Raw genomic sequence first — 20,901 nt, 5'->3', positions numbered from 1 at the left:
GGCCACAGGATTTCACAAGTGAGCATGGAAACTGGCAGGGCTATGAGACGCAGGAACAAACACATTTCAAGTGAAATCTGGACAACGTATCCATCACAAGACACGGCGCGGACGTGCCATTTATCACCGGCGACGGCGACCGCCGCCGCACTCTCTCAGCTGTGTTTTGTCTCTGTTGTTGATGCGAAATGGAGATGGGGGTTTTCGTGGCCAGCCTCCGCACACTGTGGACAAAACATTCGGCGCAAACCGTGGCTTTTAAAGCAGCGCCCACCCCACTGGCGACGGGAGCGAGTGCGCTCACAGAGGTGGGCAGGAGAGCTCTGAGGGTGTGTGCAGCGTGTGCCGAGTGAGACAGAGGATGTCAGCGGTGTTCTCCTGCAGGAGATTCATATAATACAGTTGATCATCGATTATCCCGCTTCCAACATTATCCGGCGATCGGCACCGTGTGTGTGGCAAAAAATGTAGCTATGCTTGATTTCAGTGTTAAATATCATATACACTACATACAACTTAAACAATTAAATTACTGCACTATATACATTACCCCATGCAGTCTTTGAGATTGGAGTGGTCAATATGGTACAGTGAATACAGTTACTTGTTAAAGTAGGATATTTATTTTGTCTATGTGTATGTTTATTTATGCCAATTTCACATAGTGAACGAATTTAAAACACTAAAAACATACAACACCTAAAACATGTCATGTAAGAATGTGCAATAATAAGCTATTTTAAATAATGATTCGTGATTATCTGGCATTTTTGAAAATCTGGCGCCCCCTTCCCCCGACGCCGCTAGATAAGTCGATAATCTCGTGTAACAACGACAACGACAATAATAATGAGAGTGATTTTGTTTTCGACAGAGCGCCCTCCTTTATTGCCGGGGCATCTCAGAGTGCCTTGAACGAGACGAGCGTTGCAAGGAGCTCACCTCGACGCACGGCAAGGGCGCTCTCAGCGACAGCTGTCCCAGTGCGGGTGGGGGGGGGGGCCTGCCAGCGGGCATCAGTCTGCCGGCAGGTCGTGGGCGAGCAGCGACTTTGGGGTGGATCAGGGTTGGCGACTGGCGGTGCGACGTGAACAGGAGGCGGCTGGTGCATGGTGCAGAGGGTTCTGTGACGGAGTTTTGGTGGCCGCTAGCGATGGCCGGTGCGGGGGCTCCGTGACAGTGTTCAATGTGGACGGTGGGCGGGAAGCAGGCGAGGGGGTCGTCGGTGTTTGTGGTCAGGGGAAGTGGGCGTGTGGTGGTGTCGGTGCGTGGTGGGGCGGGAGTACACGTGAGTGCTGTTGCCATGGTAGCGTGTGTGGTAGTGTAGGAGTTCTGGGTGCTGTTGCCATGGTAGCATGTGTGGTAGTGTAGGAGTTCTGGGTGCTGTTGCCATGGTAGCGTGTGTGGTAGTGTAGGAGTTCTGGGTGGTGTTGCCATGGTAGCATGTGTGGTGGTGTAGGAGTTCTGGGTGGTGTTGCCATGGTAGCATGTGTGGTAGTGTAGGAGTTCTGGGTGCTGTTGTCATGGTAGCGTGTGTGGTAGTGTAGGAGTTCTGGGTGCTGTTGCCATGGTAGCATGTGTGGCGGTGTAGGAGTTCTGGGTGGTGTTGCCATGGTAGCGTGTGTGGCGGTGTAGGAGTTCTGGGTGCTGTTGCCATGGTAGCGTGTGTGGCGGTGTAGGAGTTCTGGTTGGTGTTGTCATGGTAGCGTGTGTGGTAGTGTAGGAGTTCTGGGTGGTGTTGCCATGGTAGCATGTGTGGTAGTGTAGGAGTTCTGGGTGCTGTTGCCATGGTAGCGTGTGTGGTAGTGTAGGAGTTCTGGGTGGTGTTGCCATGGTAGCATGTGTGGCGGTGTAGGAGTTCTGGGTGCTGTTGCCGTGGTAATGTGTAGTGAGATGGCAGTACTGCGAATAGTTGGCAAGTTTGGAACGTGGGTAGAGAGTCTTTCTCCCCTGGGCCTGACGGCGGCAGCGGCGGTGGTGGTGGCGGTGAGGGCAGTGGACGCTGGTAGCAGTCAGACGGCTGCACTCACCCCATGGAGGCCATGATGCTCCTCGTGGCCTCGCTGCACAGCTGCACCAGGGCTTTCTGGTTGTGCTGCAGCTCCGACTGAGTGCATTTACTGGGGTCCACTTCACATTTAGTCCGTCTGCTGATGATGCCTTGCAGAAACGCCCCTGCAATAAACACAAACGCACAGTTGAAGGGACAACATTCAATATCTTGTCGCTAAACAAGTCACGGCTACAAATCTCTCAGATTATCATTTTTTTATATTCATTTACAATCTTGCGCATTTAAAAGAACAATGAGTCAGCACCCGCTGTGGGGTAATGCAAGAGCTGTCTTTCCCCCCCATCGTTGTGTTCGGGGCCATCTCCATCAGGGCTCCACTAAATTTATCTCTTTGTCTCCACCACTCCTCACGAGAGCTATGGGCACCCCAGAGAGCACAGAATGCACGTTGCAATGTCGTTGTGTGGAGAAGTTTCACGTTTGTATCGTGACACCAGATTAGAAACGCGGTCACTGAGAAAAACAAAAGTGTGAAAATATGCCAGGCTGTAAAACCTCGAACACGAAAGCGCGAGATAGCATGGGCGCGTTGCGCGCCAGTGTTTGGTGCGATAATTCACGAAGAAATGTGAATTTGGAAGATAAAACTGCTATTTTCATGCACATACAAAGACAAAGACTGCCTGTATAGTCGATAACGGACTGTTGGGGCAAGTGCTGTTAGTGAGCACTTATGAAGGTCGGCACGGCACATGGTGGGGGTGGGTGGCCAGCACCACACTCAGCCGCCTTTGTCTCCCTAGTGGTGATGTTTACAGAGTGCACCAGGTATTCATTTGAGGCTGAGTCGGCCTCGAGGAGTCCCAGGCCCAGTTCAGATAATCGTCACTGGTGTTGGCCATGAGCGGGAATTGGACTCGAGTCACCAGGATTGTAGCACAGCCCGCTAACCGCTACACTATCACACAACTCTACAAACACACACCTACACATACACACAATACAAAGATCCCCCATATAGCCATAACAGACTGTTGGGGCAAGTGTTGTTAGTGAGCATGGTGTTGGGTGGCCAACACCATGCCTGGTCGCCTTTGTCTCCCCACAGTGCTGATGCTGACACAGCACACCAGGTACTAATATTAGGTTGAGTCGACTTAGGAGAGGCCCAGCACTAGTTCAACTATTCACCCGCTGTTATTGGTTGCGAGTGAGATTCGAACTCGGGTCACCGGGTTCACAGTGCAATTCACTACCCCACTGCGCCACCGCTCCCCACAGTGCATATCGTAAACAATGGCACACGCATATTAACTGTATCGTGCACATTCACCAAGCTGCCCCGAGGCCTAGCTGCCGATGTGGCGGTGACGGCACGCGTACGGAGCCGGGCTTAATTTCTCACTCACTACAGATCTCGATGCTGCTCGGCTGGCCAGCTGTAGGCAATACCTGCGCGACATAAGGCACTGCCACTAGAGTACAAGGCACGCCTATCCGTAATAGTCACAACCCCCGGACGGTTCCAGCCGACGCGACGCACGGACACGAAGAGGCTGGCCAGGAGCAGGGCATGTTTGCGCATGGTGGCGGGGTTTGAGTGTCGAGGAAACAGGGCTGAGATTCAGGTCCCGGTACAAATGTTATGGGAGAGGTACAAATAAGAACAGCACCGAAACACAAAATGTGTTTTTATTCTATTGACGTAACATTAACTCCAGCCATTCTCCACCCACCACTGCATGAAGGCCTCCCCATGCCATGTTGGTCGTGTTTTTAAAGATTGACCATACTTCACCACTCTGTTCCTTGTAGGCCGATTAAGAGGCGGGGGTGGGGGGGGAGGAAGGCAGCAGCGGTTCTCATCGGTGCCGGATTAACCCATAGGCCCTCATATATCGCAGGCCCTGCACATTGAAGTAACAGCTGAGGGACGGCAGCACGGCCATCTGACAAAATGTTGCCTTTATATTATGATGCCATCATTCGAGACATTTCCACAGTTAAAGCTGGGAATTCTTTCATCTGTTTGAAGAAATAAGTGTAGCGAGTGATATACGTTTGATGAATCTGTTTGAAGAATAAATAAGTGTAGCGAGTGATATACAGTTGATGAATTTACCTTGAGTCGAATACATTTGTTTTACTTTTACATGGGTAACAAATGTTTGACTTCATAATTATTTTTTTAAATATGGAATACAAACGTCTGCTCTTCCCTCCTATTAGCCATCGGCCCCTCATAGTCTTAATCGGGCCCTGGTCCTGACGTAACTCTCCGATGATGTAAACCACGGGTGGGAATGGAACACAGCATGCCAGGTTCAAAGTAGAGCACACTGACCGCCACACTACCACTCCACGCAATATTAACATTCCGCCATATCGAATTTTGGAAGAGCTTAGAACCTAAATGGAAGGACTTAGGATTCAACCAGCAGCAAACGGGGCATGGCAACAGTGGGGCTGACCCAGCACTTGGTGAAGGTACGGCTGGCCAACGAGGCGCAGGAACTGCTCCACGGACTTGCTGGCCAGGGTGTTCTGTCTGAAGAGGACGTCCGGGTCACAGCGCTGCACCTCCTCCATCACCAGCTCTGTCAAGAAACCCTGTGCAAGAGGAACGCAGCGGCACAACCGCGATCCGTTTATGGGTAAACTCCGGAAAACACCCACGACTAAAACCACATTTATATTTCCGATGTACGAGGGGGTCAGTTATTTATGTGGGATGCTGCCGTGGTTGCCGCCTGTCTGGGTTTGAGCCACTCCGAGTGGCAGGACTTCATTTGTACGTGTATTGTGTAGTTAACTATACGGTATTGATAAACCCAGGCTGACTGAGAAATAGGTCCGGGTTTGGTCAAAAGTGTAGAAGGTGGCCAACCTTTGTCTAAAGTTCAAATGCAGAACTTTAAACACCATCCGTAATTTTCTGTACGTGTCAAAGAGTACACTAGCTCGACGTTTGTGTATATTCCAGGCGAATAGAAAACGTGTTCAATTTAAAGTCTGTAATGAACTTAAACCTGTGGACGACGAGAAACCCCATCACTACAGAGCCACAAGTGCCGGCCGGAAAACAAACGGATTGAACTGTTGGTCCGTCGGTTGGTTAATTCACGACAACTTCTTCAGCTTTTGGTCTCAAGAAACAAAATGGCCACACTGCAGTTATTTTGCGTTGGTGGTCTGTACAAAGCTGACCTCTTTTTACACATGCATTGCTGCGCATCTCTGCGTGTCACGACATCTACAGTACTCCTATAATTGTCGCTCATTGTCGTTCTGCCAGAGTGACTCTGCATGATTTATGTAGCTCGTTATAGAGTGACTCTGTCTCCGGCAGCTGCTTGGCCGCTCGGCCAGGGTGCGCGGCGACGCCTGGGTACCGTGACCCTGCCGGCGGTGTGCAGGAAGCGCACGAGCGCCCGCGCCAGCTCCTCCTTGCTCTTGACGCCGAGCGCCGGCTCGAGCAGCAGGCAGAGCGGCAGGCAGCTGGCGCTCAGGAACTCGGCGAACTCCTTGTAGCGCTCCATGGGCAGGATGCTGAGCTGCTGGTGCCGCCACTTGATGCGCACTGTGGGCACCGCGCCCTTGCCCTTGCCGAGGTTGGGGGTGCTGAAGGTGTACCACTGCTCCACGAACTGGTGCCACTTTGTTCCGCTGCCCAGGGGTATGGACACCAGCCCCATGTAACTGCTCTTTCCCTTCCTGTGCTTGTCCTTGCCCTTGTACAGGGAAACCAAGACCTGCTTCACAGCGGAGAGGTCGCTGAATTCGAAGTTCTCGCCCCAGAAGACGTCGGGCATCGTGCGCTTGCTTGAAGTTTGCGCACACGGCTGGTCGGCTGAGAACGAAATTTTACAGAAATATTCTCCGGTCCCAGGTAGGTCTCTTGCCTCAAGAATCCATAGTTTAAAATCATTTTTAATCCTCCTGGAATTGTTCTGTGTAAAACATACCAAAAAGTGGCATTAATAAAAATAAACATGTCACAGCTAAGCTAGAGGTTTATAAGTGCACAGCATAAAAAATATACAAACCATGAGCCGATGTGGAAACTTGCTTACCATCATACAGCACTGTAATGTCATTGTATGCACACCAGCAAATGCACCACATGCCAAATCGAGGGTTTAATTATTTATATGAAACTAAAACCATGCACTTGTTCATTGCCTTCTGGATACAATAAGTGTACACAACCCACGCTGTAGAAGAAGAGGCGGTGACGTTTTTGGAGTTGGCGCAGAGTTTCAGAAGACTGAAATTCAAGTATACTGGAGATGCAGTAATGCACAGCGATTGTTCATAAGAATATTCTGATCCTTGAATACCACGAATGCCACTGCTGGTAAGCGTGTTTATATCGCACACATCGTCTATTTCGCGGTGTGGTGCCGCTGACCTCAGTGGAGCAGACTTTCTGCAGGCTGCTCAGATGTTTCCCAGTACAGGCGGTCCCCGAATTACGAACGCCAGACTTACGAACATCTGCACTCACGAACGAGCTTCCGCAAGATATTTATTTTTAAACCATCCGATTTGCGAGCCGAACTGCGGAACTATTTACATTGTTACACGCAAATGTACAATATTTATTCTTATTTGTGAGTTTTAACGATGCTTCCCTTTTTCGTTGAACCTTAAACACATTTTATAACCCTGACCGTTTGTGCATTTAAACAGTGCATTGTGGTGTTCCGAGTTACGAACTACTCTACTACGTAACGGTGGACTAAACATGTTCGTAAGTCGGGGACTGCCCGTATTGGCAATGAGCACAGAGGTGCTGCGAGTGAGTGTTCCATGTGTACCGCTAAACCAGTGTACTCTGCGCTCCGTCGACGGAGAAGGAAGAGGTCAATCTACACGAACGAACTCTCATGAAACCCTCTGGCCGTGGCCAGCAGAACTTGACGTTTCGCGTTTAGCTCGTGTACATGTTGCTGCCATTCGCAGGGATAGAATGGAATCTGCCAGTTTCTACTTTCGCTGAAGAACTCCAGAGACTTCTATGGCGGTACTTAATATCAACATATATTTTGTGTTGAATTTAGAGTATTTATAACATATCGCTTTCATACTCTTAAACAGTAATTCATATATATCGTGTAGTACAGTACCCTGAGTGGGTTTTACATGGAATGCATGTGTTTCTGTTGTAAATCACGTTATTGTTTCTTCACGCAACCGTCAGTCGACAAGTTTGGAGCTCACACATTGAGACCAGTGCCGTAAATTCCACCTCACAAATCAGGTCATTGCGATACATCGATCATTTCACTCAAGGCCCGTTACAGATTGTACAGTGATTATCAAGTTACATAGAGATGGTCTCTTCGCATCTTGGGTGACATTATTTTTAAGATGGTTCCAGTGAAAATGTTTTAAAAAATTGTTGTAACTACTGAAATGTAGTATGATGCAATACTTGAATGATCAATCTCAAGGGACGCGTGTTATTTGGTGCTTAGTTTGAGATTCCATACCTTGTCTTTACTGCTGTCATGATCCAGATCAGGGTTGTTATGCACGTTTGGCAGATAATCATAGGAACTGCTTCTGTAAAACAGAATCGTGTATTACAAGAAAGTCAAAGGTTGTCATGCAGCATCCTAAACCAACAGAATAGAATAAACGTCACACACACACACGCGATGCAGTCCGCTTCGACAGCGACAAAAAATTAATGTAATAATTTTTTTTACAAAAGGAAGCAAACTAGTTTGATACAAGATGAAACTATTATAGCAGCAGCAGCAGCAGTAGCAGGAACAGAGTGACCCTGAACAGAGTACATGGTAGAGGCAGGCGAGTGGTAGAGTCAGCAGTGGACACTTGTTGTCTCTTACTCCCCGAACCTTACTCACCCCGGGAAGGGGAACATCCCCTTATGGAGGGCCAAACAGGACTCTGAGATACCATCGAGATGCAGTCACACATTGACACACATCCTAACGTTATGTAGTAACACTGCAGAAAACATATTAAATACTACTATCGCACCGCACGTAGCCAACCGTGCTAATCGGAGGTGCGGGATCACTTCTGCCGCGCTCATGCGACGCAGCGCCCGCTCTACGCTCACTAATAGAGCTGACATATCTGGGTGAGAGCTCCAAAGTACACACGCGATTAGGTTGCTCGTAGTGACGGACGAACATCGCCCGTGAGCTTGTTTTGAAGAGAAAGGCCTCGTGGCCACGGGCCAGATGAAATAAAAGTCACGGGTCGCTTCTGACCCACAGGCCATGAATTCCCCCAGCGCTGAGATAGAAAGGACATTGAGTCAAAGGGTCAGGCAGATGCAGACCACATTTGTGTGGGCCACAAGTAGGGATGGGACACTGAGAGACAAACAGAGATACAGTTGATCATCGTTAATCCGGCGCACGATTATCCGGCTGCTTCCAAGATTATCTGGTGGTCCCGGGCCGATCCGGCGAAACCGCAAAACCACTCCAAAGGCTGTAACCAGTCCGGCGATTGGCACCATGTGTGTGACAAAAAAAGTAGCTATGTTTGATTTCAGTGTTAAATATCATATACACTACATTATACACTACACACAACTTAAACAATGAAAATACTGCACGTATATACATCACCCCATGCAGAGTCTTCTAGATTGAAATGTTATGGTACAGTAAATACGGTAACTTTTTAAAGTAGGATGTTTATTTTTGTCTATTTGTATGCTTATTTATGCTGTCACATAGTAAACACGTAAAAAAAGACACATAGAAAAATGTGCAAATATAAGATATTTAAAATAATGATGATTTGTGATTATCCGGCGTTTTTGAAAATCCGGGCCCCCTTCCCCCTGAAACCACCGGATAAATCGATGATCGACTGTCGAACACTCCATGTATCTCATGAAAACATCAATGTGTGCTAAGAGATTGAAATGAAAACATCGGGTGTTTTCGGATGTATTTAATTCATACACTAATTATATCCATTAAAGGAGTCATAAAGGCTTGGTTTATTTTGGCCAAAGGTCATAACCCCATTGGGCAATGAACTTTCATTTTCAATGAGGACCTTATCACAATCATAGAAACCTGGTAACACAAAATAAAATGAAGAAAACAATGCTGATTGCCAAATAAATTATGTAATCATAACTTCGCAAACCCAATATAAATGATAGCTTTAATGAAAAGTGATTAAAAATAACTCCTCATTAACTCATCAGCCCTGCACAGAATCAATCCATATTGCATCGTCACATTGAAGAAAGCCACAAAAATCATGCACCTACTAATTAAAAAAGCAATCTGCTTAATTCACACATCTCTTCCTCCACATAAACCATACAAGCATTTTTTACACATCCCATAGGCCACACAGTCTTGCGGGAGTGCATAGTTTCATCATCATTGTCTCAAAGCAAGAAAGCTCTGAATCGGTTGGCATTCATTGCCTTATCAGCAGAGTCAGGAATCCTTGAACCAATTCTGGTGAACTACCAGATGTTGATAGGCAATTACCCATCGGCTGGGTATGGGTCCTAGTGTGACGCAAAACGAAATAATACACAACACAAATGAATCATCAGCGTCGTTGTGATGGCTGATGGGATGTGTACAAGTACTTTTTAATTTCCCATGTGGAGGAACAGATAAGGGATGTGGAGGCGGTGGCGGATTGCTTGGTTATTTATTTTGTTACTTATATTATCTTCACAGCAACATCATGAGCAACGTTGTGGAAAAATATCAGTCAACAGATACAGCCAAAATGCCTCCTACACATACATGTGCAACGTGGCTCCAAAATAAACACCACCTAAAAAAAGACCCAAACATCATCGCAACTCCTCCTGGCTTTGAGATTCCTCCTCCTCGTCGCAGGCAATGGTGGAATCATCAACTGCATGAGAACACCAAGAGGCCGATGGGCACATCTCCTTCGTGAATGGAAATTTTACAGGCGTGTGGGTTTGCATGGCCACAATCAAAACTACGGACCATATAGGAAACCCATAGAGACTCATAGATACATAGAGAAACATAAAAATGGTATCCATAGAGACTCATAGAGATACATTGAAGACCAGCCACAGGAGCGTGATTGTGGACATGCAACCCAAACTATGGATGGTTTAGTATGCTTCATTGCTATACAAAATAATGTAATAGTCTATGGGCAATGAAAGTCTATGGGCCATAGAGTAAATCACTGTAGTCTGTATTCAAAGGCGCCATTTAGACCCGAATGGCCTACAGAATTGCTCGCTCACATTAACAACGGACTGCATGGTAACACTGTGGAGCGCAAATTGTAACTCACATGTCCAGGTGCCAAGAACATAACTACCCGAACTCTCTCCTTGAAGCCCTCTCATCGAGGCGAGCAGATCTCGACATTGGCATTTAGCTGCTGAACATATTGCTGGCATAATACGCAAGAGCAGAATTTAATGGCTTCATATTTAGTCACTGACATGCGCTGTATGAGTGTTCACATCTCATGCCCCACACACCACGTCACTGACCTTGGCTTGTGTTTGAACCAGTCGTACACGTTGGAGCAAATCATGAACTTGGAGAGTGCTTTCAGGGTCCCAGATGAATCTTTCCTGTCTTGTTCCAGCATAACCTGCATGCAGCAAGCCAAGTGTAACCAGGAGAGCGCCCAAGAGTGACCGCCGTGGTCACCAAAAGTACATCAGCAAAGCTAAATTAAGTAACGTTTCGTAGTGAAACAAATAGAAATCAGACCACAAAACAACCGCGCCACCTAAGAAATCGAACATCTTGCACAAACACAAATCAATGTTCAATAATATAAGTTCCATTTGGTGCAGGTTGGCTCTGGCAGATTATTTTTAGACCCGATTATAGTACATTAACAACATTAAACTACAGAAAGATTAAACAGATTTCGGGTGAATTTTATACTTGGGCTTCCACGATCGTGTTGGCACAATACTGATGCTTTACACACAACAAAGACAATCAAAATGAGAATCTCAGTTGTCACGCTGAGATGATGATGATGATACTGGATGTAATCTCGAGCGAAACGTCCAATAAAACTCTCAAAATGATGTTTGCCTCTCAACTTTCCTCCGGTTTTTTTCCTGATAAACCAAATTAATCTATTTAAATAATTGCCCACGTGGTTCTGTCGGGTGGTGGAGGGGTGTAAGTTATGAAATCGTTATTATACGTGCACGATAACCTACCCCAAAATAAACTAATTGTGAATCAGCTGTGGAGTGAATGTGGGTCACTCTACAAGATTCTGCCCGCTCTGGTTGAGTTGGCAACCTGATCAAACACAATTTGAATCTTGCACTCAAATGTAAACAGACGAGGGTGGCACATGAGGAGTCATCACACATCCCAGAAGGGTGGGGGAGGAGGCATATGGGAAGGAGGGCATCCTCGCCGGTATGTAATTAAGGCTCTCAGTATTGAACAAAACTGGAGGAGTTCAGGAGTTGATGAATGTTCATGAGGAGGACACAACAACGCTTTGTGAGAGGGGAGGCGGTGACTTGTTGACACAATATGTTGCGTGCTGCGGCGCAAAACCATAACCCAAAACAACACAATCCTAGATCCATAACAGAGCTTTTTGGGGTTATTTATTTACGCGATCTAACCCAAAAACCCTCTATTATGGATATTGGTCGCGAAAGCCTTACGTGTTAAACTAACAATCCTAGATGTTAACACTGTGGCTTTAAAATAGAAATCTATGACAGGTGACGTTTCGGGCAACGGCCCTTCTACACAGCACACGGAGAGGCCAGAAGAAGGACCATTGGCCGAAACGTCGCCGATGAAGTATCGTCTCTTTCAGGCGACGCATGCGGAGGAGCGGTGGGGGTCTGTGCTGCCAGAGTTCCTCTCCCGCTCGCCAACACCGCCCGAGGCGCCTCAAGCATCACTAACAGCCCAGCGGCCTCGGGGAGACAAAGACGTCCGGGCCGGGGGGCGAGCCACCTACCCATCCACCCCCCTCGCGTGCCACACAGTGCCGCGCCTTCATCGGTTGCTGCTGCTGCTCCACGTCTGACAGCACTTGCCCCAGCAGTGTGTCGCAGGCTACACGGGGGACCTTTGCCTTAACGCGGGCTGCTGCTGCCGCTGAAGACGCCGCGGGGCGCTGTGCCGCCTCCTCCTCGCCTAGCGGCTCCCCCCCCCCGCACCTCCCCGCACCTCCCCATACCCCCCCCGCACCCCCCCCGCACCTCCCCATACCCCCCCGCACCCCCCCCGCACCCCCCATACCCCCCCCCGCACCCCCCCGCACCTCCCATACCCCCCCCCCGCACCCCCCATACCCCCCCCGCACCCCCCCCGCACCTCCCCATACCCCCCCCCGCACCCCCCCCGCACCCCCCATACCCCCCCCGCACCCCCCCGCACCTCCCCATACCCCCCCCCGCACCCCCATACCCCACCCCCCCCCACCCCCCATACCCCCACCCCCCCCCCACCCCGCAACCCCCCACCCCCCCCGCACCCCCCGCACCTCCCCATACCCCCCCCCACCCCCCCCGCACCCCCCCCATACCCCCCCCGCACCCCCCCCCGCACCCCCTACCCCCCCGCACCCCCCCCGCACCCCCATACCCCCCCCGCACCCCCCCCGCACCCCCCATACCCCCCCCGCACCCACCCGCACCCCCCATACCCCCCCCCGCACCCCCCCGCACCTCCCCATACCCCCCCCCGCACCCCCCGCACCTCCCCATACCCCCCCGCACCCCCCATACCCCCCCGCACCCCCCATACCCCCCCCCCGCACCCCCCATACCCCCCCCGCACCCCCCCCGCACCCCCCATACCCCCCCCGCACCCCCATACCCCCCCCGCACCCCCCATACCCCCCCCGCACCCCCCATACCCCCCCCGCACCCCCCCGCACCTCCCCATACCCCCCCCCGCACCCCCCCCGCACCCCCCATACCCCCCCCGCACCCCCCCATACCCCCCCCCGCACCCCCCCATACCCCCCCCCCGCACCTCCCCCGCACCTCCCCATACCCCCCCCCCGCACCACCCGCACCCTCCCCCTGTACCGCACCACCCCCGCACCCCCCCGCACCACCCGCACCCCCCCCCCCCTGTACCGCACCCCCCCCCCCCCACGGGGCTCCCACAGGGGGTGGGGGGCTCGTGACGTCATCACCCGAGGCGGACGGGTCATTGCACAACGACGGGGGGGGGCGAGCGGGGGAGGGGCGAGCGGGGGGGGGGGCGAGCGGGGGGGGGGGCGAGCGGGGGGGGGGGGCGAGCGGGGGGGGGGGGCGAGCGGGGGGGGGTTGCGGAACGAACTCGGGACGCATCTTCTTTGTTGGTTCTCTCGGTAAAGTCACGGAGATAGGAAATAACAAAGTTAAATAATAAAATATTTTTTATTCAAAATAAAATAATGGTTCTGCTTGTATTATTGGTATTACTTTAATTTATTATTTTCTATCTACGTGCCTTTACCGAAAGAACCAAAGACGATTAATTTCCGCAGTCGCGAAAGTTCTAAAGTCTAAATGCGAACCCGGGACGGTGGGAACCGCCGTGGCGGCCCCGCGCGCATGCGCAGTAGCGACTCTCGTCCCCGCCTCTCTTGGCCACGTCACACTTTGTTGTTATTGTTGTTGTGTTGTTATTGTTCTTGTGTTATTGTTGTTGTGTTGTTATTGTTCTTGTGTTATTGTTGTTGTGCTGCTTGTTTTGCACTTTTGTTTCACGCTCGTTTGGCAACGCCCAGCAGCCCCAGCTCCTCTGTCGCGTGGAACGTTGCCGAAGGTTGCGCGCGGTTTAGGGATGTGGTACTGTGGCTCGTGTTAAACTCCACACTTATTGTTATTTTAATAGTTGTATTAAACGGTATTTATTTAATGCAGTCATTTGTAATTAATAATATCGCTTGTTAATCAAAACGCGTTGGGCGTTAATTGCGCGTGAAGGAAGTTGTGAGGTAAAGACGTGACGCGTTGTTTACGCGGTGCCGCTCTCGGCGTGGCCGAGCGGCCTGGGGAGGCCTCCTCCTCTGTGTGGGAGACCTCCACGGGCCTGGGGCGGTGGTGGTGTGGTGGTGGTTGTGGTGGTGGTTGTGGTGGTTGTTGTGGTGGTGTGGTGGTTGTTGTGGTGGTGTGGTGGTTGTTGTGGTGGTGTGGTGTGGTGGTTGTTGTGTGGTTGTTGTGGTGGTTGTGGTGGTGGTGTGGTGGTGGTGTGGTTGTTGTGGTGTGGTGGTTGTTGTGGTGTGGTGGTTGTTGTGGTTGGTGGTGTGGTTGTTGTGGTGGTTGTGGTGGTGGTGTGGTTGTGGTGGTGGTGTGGTCGTTGTGGTGTGGTGGTTGTTGTGGTGTGGTGGTTGTGGTGGTGTGATTGTGGTGGTGTGGTGGTTGTTGTGGTTGTGGTGGTTGTTGTGGTGGTGTGGTTGTGGTGGTGTGGTTGTTGTGGTGTGGTGATGTGGTTGTGGTGGTAGTGTGGTTGGTGTGGTGGTTGTTGTGGTGGTGTGGTTGTTGTGGTGGTGTGGTTGTGGTGGTGGTGTGGTTGTTGTGGTGGGGTGGTTGTTGTGGTGGTAGTGTGGTTGTTGTGGTGGTTGTTGTGGTGGTGGTGGTGTGGTTGTTGTGGTGATTGATGTGGTGTGGTAGTTGTTGTGGTGGTGTGTTGTGGTGGTGGTGTGGTTGTTGTGGTGATTGATGTGGCGGTGTGGTTGTTGTGGTGGTGGTGTGGTTGTTGTTGTGGTGATTGTTGTGATGTTCTGGTGGTGTGGTTGTTGTGGTTTGGTTGTATGATTGTTGTGGTGGTGGTGTTGGCGTTCGAGGTGTTCCTGGTGTTGTTGGTTGTGGGGAGCGGTGGTGCAGCGGTTAGCGCGTTGCGTTACGAAGCCGGCCACCCGAGTTCGATTCCCGCTCACGACCACCAACACCAGTGACGATTATCTGATTCGGTCCTGGGCCTCTCCAAGGTTGACTCAGCCTCAAATGAGCACCGAGTGCGGTGTGCAATCAACGCCACGAGGGAGACAAAGGCGGCCGAGTGTGGTGCTAACCACCGACCCCCTCGTGTGCCAGCCTTCATTGGTGCTCGCTAACAGCACTTGGCCTCAACAGTCTGAGGCTGTATGGGGGATCTTAATCTATGGGGAGCGGTGGCGCAGTGGTTAGTGCCCTACATTCTGAACCCGGCGACCCCAGATTGATTCCCGCTCGGGGTCAATGCCAGCGATGATGATTATCTGAACCGGTCCTGGGCTTCCCCAGGTCGACTCGGCCTCAAAGTACCCGCTGCGATGTGGAAACATCGCCACTAAGGAGACAAAGGCGGCGGGGCATGGTGCTGGCCACCCACGCTCTCGTGTGCCGTGACGCCCCTCAGGTGATCGCTAACGGCACTTGCCCCAACAATCTGTTAGGGCAACACGGGGGGGTCTTTCGTTGGTGGTGGTACTGTGAAACGATGTTCTTGTTACCCCACAGATGTTACACACCGCGATGTTTGGCACAGATGTGGCGGCCATCTCGGACACCATCTTGTTGAGACTTTTCTGCATGGCGGTGTCTGGGTCCTGGTCCTGCACTCAGCCGCAGACAGCCAGCAACACACACGGCACAGGTGATCACCACTCAGCCGCAGACAGCAACACACACGGCACAGGTGATCACCACTCAGCCGCAGACAGCCAGCAACACACACGGCACAGGTGATCACCACTCAGCCACAGACAGCATCACACACGGCACAGGTGATCACCACTCAGCCACAGACAGCAACACACACGGCACAGGTGATCACCACTCAGCTGCAGACAGCATCACACACGGCACAGGTGATCACCACTCAGCCACAGACAGCAACACACACGGCACAGGTGATCACTACTCAGCCGCAGACAGCAACACACACGGCACAGGTGATCACCACTCAGCCGCAGACAGCCAGCAACACACACGGCACAGGTGATCACCACTCAGCCACAGACAGCATCACACACGGCACAGGTGATCACCACTCAGCCACAGACAGCAACACACACGGCACAGGTGATCACCACTCAGCCACAGACAGCATCACACACGGCACAGGTGATCACCACTCAGCCACAGACAGCATCACACACGGCACAGGTGATCACCACTCAGCCACAGACAGCAACACACACGGCACAGGTGATCACCACTCAGCCACAGACAACAACACACACGGCACAGGTGATCACCACTCAGCCACAGACAGCAACACACACGGCACAGGTGATCACCACTCAGCCACAGACAGCATCACACACGGCACAGGTGATCACCACTCAGCCACAGACAGCAACACACACGGCACAGGTGATCACCACTCAGCAGCAGACAGCAACACACACGGCACAGGTGATCACCACTCAGCCACAGACAGCAACACACACGGCACAGGTGATCACCACTCAGCCACAGACAGCAACACACACAGCACAGGTGATCACCACTCAGCAGCAGACAGCAACACACACGGCACAGGTGATCACCACTCAGCCACAGACAGCAACACACACGGCACAGGTGATCACCACTCAGCCACAGACAGCAACACACACGGCACAGGTGATCACTACTCAGCCAGAGACAGAACACCACGCACAGGTGATCACTATCAGCAACACACACGGCACAGGTGATCACCACTCAGCCACAGACAGCATCACACACGGCACAGGTGATCACCACTCAGCAGCAGACAGCAACACACACCGCACAGGTGATCACCACTCAGCAGCAGACAGCAACACACACCGCACAGGTGATCACCACTCAGCAGCAGACAGCAACACACACGGCACAGGTGATCACTACTCAGCCACAGACAGCATCACACACAGCACAGGTGATCACCACTCAGCCACAGACAGCATCACACACAGCACAGGTGATTACTACTCAGCCACAGACAGCATCACACACGGCACAGGTGATCACCACTCAGCAGCAGACAGCATCACACACGGCACAGGTGATCACTACTCAGCCACAGACAGCAACACACACAGCACAGGTGATCACCACTCAGCCACAGACAGTATCACACACGGCACAGGTGATCACCACTCAGCAGCAGACAGCATCACACACAGCACAGGTGATCACCACTCAGCCACAGACAGCATCACACACAGCACAGGTGATCACCACTCAGCCACAGACAGCAACACACACGGCACAGGTGATCACCACTCAGCCACAGACAGCATCACACACGGCACAGGTGATCACCACTCAGCAGCAGACAACAACACACACAGCACAGGTGATCACTACTCAGCAGCAGACGGCCAGCATCACTTGTAGCACAGGTGACCACCACTCACCCACAGACAGCATCACACACGGCACAGGTGATCACCACTCAGCAGTAGACAGCAACACACACAGCACAGGTGATCACCACTCAGCCACAGACAGCAACACACACAGCACAGGTGATCACTACTCAGCAGCAGACGGCCAGCATCACTTGTAGCACAGGTGATCATCAGCAGATGAGAGACACAATCTCAAGATTCATATTTGTTTTGTTTAACCAGGCGAGAACTCGAGAAACACAGATGAATCGCATTTGTAAGAGTTACCTGGCTCAGAAGCCATGACATAAAAAAAACCATGAGCAGCAATGAAGCAAAGAGCAATCAGGCCCATAAAACAACCATGTATAAATTATAACAAAAACAACTGTGATCCAGAAAAAGTTGATCAAGAAACTGTGCACAAACATAAATAATGTTAAGTAAGATATTCAACTTTGTAAGCACATCACTTTACAGTATGTTTGAGAAAACAGGCATTTTTCCAGAACAAAGCTCCAGCTTTTACACATTTGCTAAAGATGTTTTGATTATGATAACGCATCTAAAGAATAACGTTTAAATCGGTATATGTTGTGTGTTGGGAAATATCGGTCAGAAACTTGAAACTTTTAATAACTAAAAAGTGCGCTCAGGAGCAAGAATACATGCTTGCTTGGAATTACACTGAGGAAGAGGAGCACATGGAGCAGTGAGCAAACACAAACTAGAGGCGACATATTGACGACTGAATAAAAGCAACTGGACTTGGGCAGGGCGCGTCGCTTGCAGGGTTCATAGCTGATGGCCGGGGCTGGGGATGGAATGGCAGCCAAAGGATGGAAACGTGCGAGAGAGCAACTACAGCGGAAATGGAACAACGAGATCAGTTTACGTGCGGGAGTGAGGTGGGTTCGTGGCATCGCAGGACCAACATGGGGAGGCCCCTGTACAGCAGTAGATAGGCCATTGATAGCGATGAGAATGTAGCCTTTGGATAACCACACGGACATCATTTACCCGATACAACTACACGGTGCCGTCCTCGCCCCCCACACGCAGCGACTGCGATGCGTGCGCCGCCTCGGCTGCAGATAAGGAGTTTAGTGGAGGTCGGCGATCATGCGTGGGTGGTAATGTGGATAACGGGAGCAGAAGATAGGACGAGTTTCCTTGTCGAGTCAAACTAACCGATGTTTGTGTGTCGTCTCTCTGTCTCTCGGTTGCTCTGTGTATATCTTTGTCTCCCTCTGTCTCCCTCATCCACTGCCTCCCTCAGTCGCCATCAAGAGTACGGCACCCGGTGAAGGAGACAACTTCATCTCTCTACCCCGGTCCCATTCCTGACTCCCCTCCACACAACAACATCCACAGGGAATTGCCCTGTACTCTCCTCCACACCGCAAGGTCCACGGGGGAGTGCCTTGCATTCTCCTGCACACAACACACACACAGTGAAGTGCCCCGTACTCACCTACCCAGAACAAGTTACACGGGGAAACGCCCTAGATTATCCTACTCACTATCAGCGACATGGCAGAGCACCCCGTACTCTCCTACTCACTACAAGATACACAGGGGAAACGTCCTGTTCTCTCCTACTCACTGCAAGATATACGGGAGCGTGCACCTGTACTCTCCTCCACCGCCTCGTCCCGTGTGCACTCCCAGGAGGAATGGCGCTAACCCGGTGTGAATTCGATATAACCGCCCTGACCGGACGCGCGCTGCGAGTGACTCACGCTGCCGCATCGACCCCGCGCCACCAGCCCAGCACCGTCTCCACGCCACGCTCGGTACCTAAGCCGATACCGCCTGGCCTCGCTGGGGTTCACGTCGTTAAATTACTTACGAGCACACCACTCAAATAGCCCGACTCTTGCACTCTCCAAACGAGGGCTCCGATCGTTGTGAACTCACCTCGAGTCTCCCTAGCCTGGCTCTCCGCACCAAAAGGTGACCACCTGGTCCTCACCGTCACTTTCGGACGAAAACTGCACGCCGCGTCACAAAGGAGCATGTACCGCCTCGTCGGTGTGCGTCCACTCCCCACGCGGCTCGGTCCACGCTATCTCGCCGCCGTTTGCTTCCCCCTGCCCCTGGTATTGTGTCTTGTCCCTGTTTGTCGATCTGCCCTTTAGTCCACGAGCCCAGCCAAGATATTTCACTTGTCGATACCACCTGAGCAAGGTGGCATCACTTCAGTGGTTCCAATCTCGATGTGGCCAACAACAAAATCACGTGATAACAACTTCAGGTTGAGTAGGTTTATAAATAATCCAATTCATGTTAATCCTTGTAAATAAATCGGAGCGACCGGGAGTTTTGCGACCTTACGTAGAACTAGTTTATGTTCTGGCCCATGGACTTTCTATCGGTCCCTGTGGCTCTCTCCCTGCTGCTCCCTCTCGTTGTCGTCGCGCTCGCCACGTGCTCCTGTTGAGTGTGGCTGTTGCAGCTCCAGTCCACTGCGCTACCCTTTTCCCTCCCTGCCCTACCAAGGGTCAAGTGATTGCAGTGTTCAAAATATTTGGCGTCGCGTATTTATATATTGCTGCCATTTTGTCGAATAATAAAGACATCTTTCTATTCTGCCAAATGCAAAGTAGATATCCGTGCAGCCCGAATACCAGGGCACGTGTCACACGCACACTGGAGACATTTAATCAGTGGAATTTTACCAAAGGACATTCCATGAGATTCACATTACCAGTCCACTCGCGTTAATGAAATGGTAATGAGCAATGTCCTAGCCATGGTGGAACGGGTCTTGTGTTTCGTGTGTTTCGCGTGTTTGCATGCGAGGTGCCCAAGGGTGGCAGTACAGCAAATGGGTTCGTTCACTTTGAGAGTTATCCCCTCATGGGAAACCGTGCGTGACACTGCTGAATACGTCTTGAGACTCGGTGAGGCTTTCATAATTTAGATTTTAATGCCATATTTGTTTTAATTCATAAAGTCTCGAGACTCGTATTCAGGACGGTTGTCAGGTTTTTGTCGCAGTAGGGGCGATGTTAACTAGAGCTTAACTTTATTTTACCAGGTAAGGCCCACTGAGCTATGTAGCTCTCAGAAGCGACCTGGCCACAAATAACGAAGTGGCTTATCATGTGGAACGTTATTGCAGCCAAATACTCTGAACGCATGATTATAAATGTGGAGGGAAAAACTGGAGGACCTGGAGAAAAATCCACACGACCACGTGGAGAATATGCAAACTTAAAATATACAGACGTCAGAGTCAGGACTGAACCCATGACCTGCATAGCAAGCGAGGTATTTAACATCTCGCCTATGGTGTGTGCAATCCCAATTGCGTGATTTGAAGGAAAAAATATCAAAGTTGCCAAATTGGGACCATAACTTTGGGAATTACATCACAGGATCTTTAACGTCCACTGTGAACGAGGCAGGTGGCATTTCGTACGTATTTATATGGTAAATATGCCCGCACTGATAACCAGGGCAGCTGCTAGATTAGAAGCAGCAACTGCCCTGGTTCACAATATCTATACTGGGCCATGTCGCTATGTTCACAATATCTCTACAGTGGACATGTATCTACACTGTATGGAGTGTTTTTCTGTTTG

At 51.0% G+C, this 20,901-nt stretch overlaps 1 protein-coding gene across 1 annotated transcript in view; it reads right to left on the bottom strand.

The window, feature by feature from the left end:
- LOC133341921 (ras GTPase-activating protein nGAP-like) overlaps nt 1-20,901 on the bottom strand; it is a 29,563-nt gene that overhangs the window by 7,709 nt on the left and 953 nt on the right. Inside the window, exons 2-7 of the mRNA XM_061550760.1 lie at nt 15,479-15,562; nt 10,524-10,627; nt 7,510-7,582; nt 5,407-5,964; nt 4,486-4,624; nt 2,031-2,175 (exon numbers count right to left, since the gene is read on the bottom strand). Of these exons, the coding sequence (XP_061406744.1) occupies nt 2,031-2,175; nt 4,486-4,624; nt 5,407-5,964; nt 7,510-7,582; nt 10,524-10,627; nt 15,479-15,541 (1,082 nt within the window). The 5' untranslated portion in view covers nt 15,542-15,562. The remainder of the gene's footprint in view (nt 1-2,030; nt 2,176-4,485; nt 4,625-5,406; nt 5,965-7,509; nt 7,583-10,523; nt 10,628-15,478; nt 15,563-20,901) is intronic.

Source organism: Lethenteron reissneri, chromosome 12 (assembly GCF_015708825.2).
Source record: "Lethenteron reissneri isolate LAM-NWPU_2019-01 chromosome 12, ASM1570882v1, whole genome shotgun sequence".
Classification (NCBI taxonomy): domain Eukaryota; kingdom Metazoa; phylum Chordata; class Hyperoartia; order Petromyzontiformes; family Petromyzontidae; genus Lethenteron; species Lethenteron reissneri.
This window is presented reverse-complemented; position numbering and strand designations above follow the sequence as displayed.